The sequence below is a fragment of the Dendroctonus ponderosae genome, unplaced genomic scaffold (assembly GCF_020466585.1).
Source record: "Dendroctonus ponderosae isolate FM_Combo_2020 unplaced genomic scaffold, Dpon_F_20191213v2 Dpon_F_20191213_11, whole genome shotgun sequence".
NCBI classification, from domain to species: Eukaryota; Metazoa; Arthropoda; class Insecta; order Coleoptera; family Curculionidae; genus Dendroctonus; species Dendroctonus ponderosae.
Window position 1 is genome coordinate 3,077,112 of NW_026017213.1, and position 8,367 is coordinate 3,085,478.

General features: G+C 42.7%; 2 protein-coding genes across 2 annotated transcripts in view; both read right to left on the bottom strand.

Moving 5' to 3' along the window:
- Positions 1 to 5,054, bottom strand: part of LOC109542409 — a 19,286-nt gene extending 14,232 nt beyond the window's left edge. The window contains exons 1-6 of the mRNA XM_048662624.1: positions 4,845 to 5,054; positions 4,703 to 4,788; positions 4,107 to 4,642; positions 3,836 to 4,050; positions 3,410 to 3,776; positions 19 to 3,159 (exon numbers count right to left, since the gene is read on the bottom strand). Coding sequence (XP_048518581.1) covers positions 19 to 3,159; positions 3,410 to 3,776; positions 3,836 to 4,050; positions 4,107 to 4,642; positions 4,703 to 4,788; positions 4,845 to 4,883 — 4,384 coding nt within the window. The 5' untranslated portion in view covers positions 4,884 to 5,054. The remainder of the gene's footprint in view (positions 1 to 18; positions 3,160 to 3,409; positions 3,777 to 3,835; positions 4,051 to 4,106; positions 4,643 to 4,702; positions 4,789 to 4,844) is intronic.
- Positions 5,055 to 7,426: 2,372 nt separating this feature from the next.
- LOC125503013 (thrombin-like enzyme cerastocytin) lies at positions 7,427 to 8,287 on the bottom strand. The gene is made up of 2 exons (XM_048662705.1): positions 7,978 to 8,287; positions 7,427 to 7,918 (listed from the first exon to the last, which is right to left on the bottom strand). Exons 1-2 carry the CDS (start codon positions 8,199 to 8,201, stop codon positions 7,801 to 7,803), a joined length of 342 nt encoding a protein of 113 aa, XP_048518662.1. The 5' UTR covers positions 8,202 to 8,287; the 3' UTR covers positions 7,427 to 7,800.
- Between the last annotated feature and the right edge of the window lie 80 nt (positions 8,288 to 8,367).

An 8,367-nucleotide genomic window follows, 5' to 3' on the forward strand; every position in this document is an offset into this window, starting at 1 on the left:
GAATGGTTTTCTGCAAATTTTCCAGAATTTCGGCTTTTTCAGCAAACAGCTTCTGCTTTTCTTGACTCTCCTTTTCATTGCACGCTTTCAGTTGCTCCAGCTCCTGCTCCATCGAAGCCACTTGAACCTCCAACTGTTTGAGCTCATCCTTCTCCCGAATGGTTTTCTGCAAATTTTCCAGAATTTCGGCTTTTTCAGCAAGAAGCTTCTGCTTTTCCTGACTGTCCTTTTCGTTGCACGCTCTCAGTTGGTCCAGCTCCTGCTCCATCGAAGCCACTTGAACCTCCAACTGTTTGAGCTCATCCTTCTCCAGAATGGTTTTCTGCAAATTTTCCAGAATTTCGGCTTTTTCAGCAAACAGCTTCTGCTTTTCTTGACTCTCCTTTTCATTACACGTTCTCAGTTGCTCCAGCTCCTGCTCCATCGAAGCCACTTGAACCTCCAACTGTTTGAGCTCATCTTTCTCCCGAATGGTTTTCTGCAAATTTTCCAGAATTTCGGTTTTTTCAGCAAACAGCTTCTGCTTTTCCTGACTCTCCTTTTCGTTGCACGTTCTCAGTTGCTCCAGCTCTTGCTCCATCGAAGCCACTTGAACCGCCAACTGTTTGAGCTCATCCTTCTCCCGAATGGTTTTCTGCAAATCGTCCAGAATTTCGGCTTTTTCGGCAAACAGCTTCTGCTTTTCCTGGCTGTCCTTTTTGTTGCACGCTCTCAGTTGCTCCAGCTCCTGCTCCATCGAAGCCACTTGAACCTCCAACTGTTTGAGCTCATCCTTCTCCCGAATGGTTTTCTGCAAATCATCCAGAATTTCAGCTTTTTCCGCAAACAGCTTCTGCTTTTCCTGATTCTCCTTTTGATAGCACGCTCTTAGTTGGTTTAGCTCCTGTTCCATCGAAGCCACTTCTACCTCCAACTGTTTCAGCTCATCCTTCTCCCGAATTGTTTTCTGTAAATCTTCCAAAATTTCGGCTTTTTCAGCAAAAAGCTTCTGTTTTTCCTGACTCTCCATTACGTTGCACGCTCTCACTTGCTCCAGCTCGTGTTCCATTGAAGCAACGTGAAGTTCCAACTCTTTGAGCTCGTTCTTCTCCCGAATGGTTTCCTGCAAATCTTCCAGAATTGCGGCTTTTTCAGCAAACAGCTTCTGCTTTTCCTGACTCTCCTTTTCCTTGTAAGCTCTCAGTTGCTCCAGCGCGTGTTCCATTGAAGCCACTTGAAGCTCCAACTGTGTGTGCTCTGCTTCCAGCAACATTTTGTCCTTGTTGCTCATTTCCAAAGCCTCCAAGATGTGCTCCTTTTCCTGGGCGACTTTGCGCAGTTCGTCACTGTTCAGCTCCAGAAAATTGCCCAGTACGGTTTTCTCTTCCTGGGCCGCTTGCAACTTAGCCGCTGTCTCATCCACAGTTTTAGTCAGGCTGCATTGATTATCTTCCAGTTGGTTAACGATAACTACTAGATGGTCCAATTGGCTGGCCAGATCTCCAATGTGATTTGGCTCAAAAATGTGGTGCAATTTCTGAAAGAAACCCTCCAGCAGCTGCGAAATTTGCTCCTTCTCAGCAACTGAGCAAGACAATGAAGTCTTCAGGGCAAGCGCGTCGGCACTGAGCCGCTCGACTTTGGAACAGCTTTCTGTTAATTGAGAATTCAAGCTTTCAATTTCCCCATTGCTTTGATTTAGCTTTGCCAAAGTAGCTTCGAGTTTTTCGTAATATAACGCGACCTCCGCACGGCAATTGCCTAGCTGTGCCTCCAACGATTCCAGCTGCTGCTTCTTCTCGGCTTTAAGCGCTTCCAGTTGCTTTTTCAAATCCAGCTCGTACTCCAAATGTTCCTTCAGGGTCGCATTGGCAGAAACCAGTTGCAGTTCCAGCTCGTGGAATTGTTGCACTTTTTCCGTTAGTTCTCGCTCCTTTTGCGTCAGCCTCTCGTTGCTCTGGTGGAGAGCGCACTTGGAGTCCTCCAATTCCGTTCTGGTGCCGTCCAGAGTCATCAGTGTGTGCTGCAGTTTTTTGGCCTGGTTTTCCATGGCTGAGTCGGAGCTCTGCTTGATTTCTTCCAGTTTTCGGTTCAGCTGTATTTCAGTTGCTTGTGCTTCCTCTTGCGCGATTTGAAGCGCTTGCTTCAGTTCTTTTATCACTTGCTGCAACTGGGACTCGGATTCGCATTTCTCCGCCAGGGTGTTTTTGGTGGTTTCCAGACTTCTGATGGCTTCTTGCAGCTGCAGGGATAGTTCGGAAAGTTTCGTCGACAATCCTTTGGTTTCCTCACTTGACTGTTCCAATTTCGTCTCCAGACTGGCTTTTTCCGAACTCACTGCCTGGATGGCGTTCTTTTGCTCAGCAACAGCCTTCAAAGCAGATGCTAGCTTGTCTTCGGATTCATCCAGCTGCTTGGAAGTGTCTTCCAGGTAGAAATTCAGTGACTCTTTTTCCAGCTGCACAGCCTTGATGTCTGCATGGCTTCTAGCCAATTCAGCTTCGGTTTTAGCAAGGGTGTCTTCCACTTCGCGCTTTTCCTTTAGCAGTTTGTCGACTTGACATTGCGTTTGGGACAGTTGGGCTTTAGAGTGTTCCAGGCCTTTAGACGTGGCTTCCAAGTTGCGGGCAAGGATCTCTGTTTGAGAGCGCGCTTTCTGTAGCTCAGCTGAAGTGGTTTGAAGTTGCTCAACACTTTGAAGGTGTTGGGTTTGCAGGGCCGCTTTGCTTAGTCTAGTTGCCTCCAGAGTTTCTTCAACTGCAGCCAGACGTTGCTCAACTAGAGCCTTCTCATCAGCAAGCTTTGCTTCCTGTAGTTCCATAGACTGTTTCAGTTTCTCCAGATGTTTGAGTTCAATGGACAGCTGCTGGTTTTCTTCGGATGATCTAGCAAGGGTTTCAGTGAGCTTAACTTCGGTCGCGCTCAAGCGCTCCGTTTCGGCTTCCAAAGTTTGGATTCTATTGGATGACTGATCCACGCGGTTCGCTAGTTGGAGAATTTTGTCATTTAATTCCAGTTTTTCGGCTTTAAGGTTTTCACATTCGGTTTGATAACTGCATAGTTGTTCTGACAATTGTTGCAGTTTAGCTTGCAGATTCGCATTTTCTGTCTGCACTGCACGCACACTGTGCTTCAATTTGTCGCCTTCTAACAGCTGAAGTTCGTTTCGCTGCTCAGCTTCTGCGAATCGAAATTGTTGAGTTAAGTTGCGGAAAGATTCGATGTGTTAAAGTGCGTCCACCCCTGACGAGCCAAGTCTGATCCGCGACAATTTCCTTTGATGTTTCGGCGAAACACCGACAGACGACTTTCCACTTTCTGTCGGTTATCAAAGGAACTTGCTGGGGATCAGGCTCGGCTGGTCGGGTGTGGACGCCCCATTAAAGTGTTGCTTGATGCTGGAAAAAATGGATCCTCTCTGATCACTTACCTTTTAGAGCCGCCTTCAGCTCGTCGTTTGACTGCAAGGTTTCCTGCAGCTTATCGTTGGCTGCATCTAAGGCCGTTCGCACATCACGAAGCTGCACTTCAACCACGGATTCGGCCAGAGTCTCCCCTTTATTGCTCGAATCAAAGCCACCGGACCAACGCCGGCTTTCGTAGCAAACGCTCTCCTCCAAGTGGATAGATTTTCGCCTGTACTCGTTCAGCATTGCCCTCAGCTCGACATAGTCAATGTTGAGCAGGCGGTACTTCTCCTCCAGCTCCTTTGAGGCCTCCATGTTGACTAGGTAAATTTCCTCCAGTTCTAGAAAGCTGCTCTTCGTCGTTTTACAATCGGCCTCCAGCTGCTTTGCCTTAAAAAAAATAAACTGCAAATCAGCACCCGATAGAGAATGCTGACTTTTTTTAGTACCTTTGCCTCGAATGAGTCCCTCTCCTTGGTTATCTCCTCGTACTCGTTATCGCACTTCTTCACGTAGTCTTCCAAACTTGCAACCTCCCTTCGGAGGAGTTTGATGGTTTCAAGGTGGTCGACGTCTTGGGAGTTGGGCGGCATACTCTCCTCCCAGTTGTTCACCTGAGCCTTCAGCTGCTTAGCCTCTGTACACTTTTGCTCCAATTGAAGAGCTGCAACAAGCAGAAGATTTGAGCAAAAACTCCTAATCGGTCATTTAATGTCTTACTCAATTTGCTTATTATTTCTTGGTGTTTCTTCACGTCAGCTTCCCGATCAGCTCTTTCAGCTTCCAGTTCTTGCTCAAGCGTCTTGACCATGTTCGCTCCCTTGATTCGTAGGTATTTCCTTCTAGGCGTTTGCAGCAGTTCGAACAAAGGGCTTTTCCTAACCATCGGACTGTCTTGAACAGGCGTCGGTTCGCGAGATGATTTCGGCTTTTTCGACGCACCAAATAAGCCCTCGATCGTTTTAGCCAACTGTTTATTGGTGGTTTTTTGACTAACCGACTCTAGGAATTTTTTGATGTATAGCTGGGTGGTTAAGTCCAGATCCTTGCACATGGCTGATGTTAACGCGTCTTTCCTCTTGCAAATAGAGGTGAAATGCAACAGCAGGGAAGTCATGTTGACCAGGTCCTGATAGGGCAAGTCGCTGACGTGCACACTCTCCTTTTTCTCGAACACTATATGAGGGTAGTAGCGAGAGAAGGTTTCAAAGATCACGCTCAAGCCGTCGCTGTTAATTGACTCATCTGAGGTTTCGCTATTAAATTCGAATTGGAGCGTTAGAGCCATCATCAGGCAGTTTAGGGAGCAAACTTACATTAACTTGCTCATACGGCTGAGAAACTCGCCATTTTGAAGCTGGTCCAGCGTCTGAATGGGCTGGGACAATCTAGTGCAATTTACCTAAGCGAAAACTTTCATTAAGGCCTAGAAATAGCAAACTTTTGATTTTTGTTTACCCATTTGATGAGGACTGCGTCCCACAAAGAACCTTCCATTTTCCCACTGTTTACAAACACTCACAGTTAAAACAGTCAAATGCACCCGCTTCCTTCGTTTAGGAACCTATCAAGTCATAAGTTGCTCTTTAGTTAAATGTTTAAAACTTAAAGTCCACCGATACAAACCTAGCAAGTTTGCAACTTTTAACGGTTGCTTGTTGACTGCTGTCAGTTTGGTTTGAATCATAGATAAAGACAGGATTGAATGACGGGACTATTGTACCTCCAATACTGATCTTTCACTGTTCACTGAAGGGGGCGCTGCGCGACGTAAATAAATATGGAGGTTAGCGAGTAGCGTGTGGTTAACAGGCGAAACGTCATCTGTACTTTATGTCTGTATGAGTATCGCTTTTTTAAAATTTTTTCTTAATGTACACTAAGAACAAAGCAGTTTCAATCAAATCAAAAATGCCGATCATCCATAAATTTACAGAAAAAATAAATGCAAACTTTTGAAAATTATATTTAAACGACCCAGTAGTTTTTATTGAAAATGACATCGATTAGATCAAATCCTTGTACCGTTAAATCTTGTTTTAGGAACTAAGAATCCATGATTGAACACAGCAAATTGTACAAATAGAAGTAAAATAAGCTCGTGAGTTCAAAAGTTCAAACGCCCACTGGTGGCTAAATTATAACTACAGTTTAACTATTTCCAATCAAATTTGACACTTATTTTGATTTTGAATAGATGTCATTGTCACTTACTTTGTTTGGTTTTACTCAGCTTTTGCAAGCCTTACAAATGGAAACACATTGAAAAGTGAGTGATTAGTGTTTGATATTATAGACTTAAAAACGAAGGTAAAATAATGGGGTGTCAGGAAGGCATTACCCATGTAATCGTGATTTTTGCAGTTAATAATGGCGCAGTGATGCCAGATCGGTAAGATTTTCAAAAAAAATAATGATAAAAGTTATAAGTGATGCAAAAAAGGTTATTGGCAACGGTATATTACGAAATTTAAAAAATGTGAAAAAATCGAGCTCATAATTCTGCTTCAATTTATATTCTTCTTATTTACTCTTTTAAATTCTAATAAGCTTTAATTGAAATAGGTATTTGAAAAACTTTATATGTAGTTAGAGCAGTGGCAAATCACTGCAGGTGTATTAATTTTTGCATCCCAGTAAAGATAACTTCCGCGAAATTATAAAAGACCTTAAAGGAGATTCTTCATTAATTGAGATTTCTTAAAACAATTTGTGGTTCCTCTCTACTTGTTAGCCTTCTGTAGTCCAATATTTTAGTATTTTTTTCCCATAATTAATTTTTTTGCAGATAAACGAACATTTTTAAAAATCCCTAGATAATTATAACAAATCCCTTTTTCCTTTTGTCAGAGAAAATTCCCTGGTATGGCATTACTGCATTGGCGCCGGTTTGCAGCGCCCTCGGTAGTTGAACTCGGCGAATTTAAAAAACCAAAATGGTGGCCAAAATTATAACTACAAGTTAAGTAGTAATTTGGCACTTCTTTTGTTGACCTTGGTGTTTTGTGACATCTGATTGTGATTTGTTTTGTTCTAGTCAGCTTTCGCAAGCTTTTAAAGTTTTAAAGAAACAGATTGAACAGTGTGAAAGTAGTGTTTTATGTTATAAATGTCATCAACTCCAATAATATAAAATAATAATAAAGAAACAAGTCTGACAAGCTCACCTGTCACTCGACAATGAATAATTTGACATCATTGGGGCAGAAAATCATCAGAAAATAATGCTTTTTTTGCGTTTTCGATTAAAAACGTTTTGTGATCGGTTTTGGGCAAAAGCTTAATTGTTTTCGGGAAAAAACGATAGGAATTTATTTTCGTTTTTGTCCCCAAATTGACGCTGAAAAAAGTTTTTGTACATTTTTTACAAAGCTATAAATTTATCTTGTAATTTTCCGCGTAAAACTCCTCCAGATCGTCAGTATTTTTAAGTGAAACTCGGTTTTTGAGTAGAAAGGAAGGCAAAAAAATTCGGTCAAAACTAAAAAACCACATTTTTCAACAAATGCTACAGTCTTCAGGAGAATGGAGGTGACGAGATTTGCAAATAATCTGTTATAAACTTTCGCTTATTCTGGAAAGGGATTTCAAAACTGTTTACAAAGCGACGAAGGATTAAAAACTTATTTCATAATTTTTCGCAATTTTTTTTTATTTAATAATTTTCAGATTGTCAGGATTTTTAAGTGAAACTTTAGCAAATTGAGCATTTAGAAAAAATAGTAGCTTGGCTAAAACTGAAAAATTCTGAAATTTGAAGACATTTTAAGGATATCATTAATAAATGGCCTTTAAAATAAATCTAAAAAAAGTAAAAAAAAGTCATCAACATTTTCCCAGCAACGGAACTGAGTTACTGCGGCCGGGCGCAGAGTTGGCGCACCAAGCCATTTGCGCAGCACTGCGCCAACTCTTCTCTGAGTTACCCAGGCCTACTCTCGGGAAACAATTACGAGCATAAAACGCTTAGGAGGTTGGAAATGAACTCTGGTAGGAGAAAGACATCTAGAGGAATCATAGTAAAAACCAAAAAAAAAACGTTCGCATCAAAATTCTGATTGTCCCTCCCACGTCTTCATGCATGGCCACGTTGCATATATTCAGAGGAACCGCAAAATAACTTTATTTTATGAAAAAATCCAATATACTAGGCCTACTTTCTTACATTAAGACTTACCAGTTTTAGTTTAGTTACGGGTGTTGATAAAAACGCAACACTTATGTATAGCAATTCAGTTATCGTTCATGGCGCTAGTGCGCCAAAGGCGCTTAATAATAATGACGTCACTGCCATATAGCTTGGGACAAACTATGCTTAAACTAGACTAACGATTAGATGCAGGTTGGGCAGTATGGTAAATATATCACAGTCTCGAGATCGCGCGCCTCGAATTATCGTCCCAGGACTAGTCGCTTAAGAGTAGTGGTCGATCACGTAGCGAATCCAGCCGTTGTAGTTGTAGACGGCTGTGTAGATTCCAAACTTGTTCTTGCCGCCACAGCCGTCCCCAAAACTAGTAATGCCTTGCACGCTGCAACGTAAAGCACCCTTGAAACCCCCCAAGTTGCAAGGACCAGCCCCATCAAGTACCTGTAGACCAGCTTGCTGGGCTTCTGGTTGGGGCACATTAGGCCTCCGCCACTGTCTCCTGCGCAAGTATCGGCCTTGCCGGACTTCCAACCGGCGCACATCATGTTGCCACTAATCAGGAACTCTTTGTAGGCTCTTTTGCACGTCTTGTGCGTCACTAGAGGCAGCTGAAAAAGGTCACAGTTTATTACATTGTCGCGTTCTGCAGCTGAATTCCCAAGCATTAGCTTTATTCGCGGTAGCAATTCAGGATCGGTTCAGAACCGATAACGAACCGAATTAGGGGGCTCGGTTCACGATCCTGCGTTCAGCGAACGCTTTTAGAACCATCTTTTAGGCCGAAAGTAGTACCAACAGGATTTTCGTTGCTTTGTGTCTAACAGTATTTTC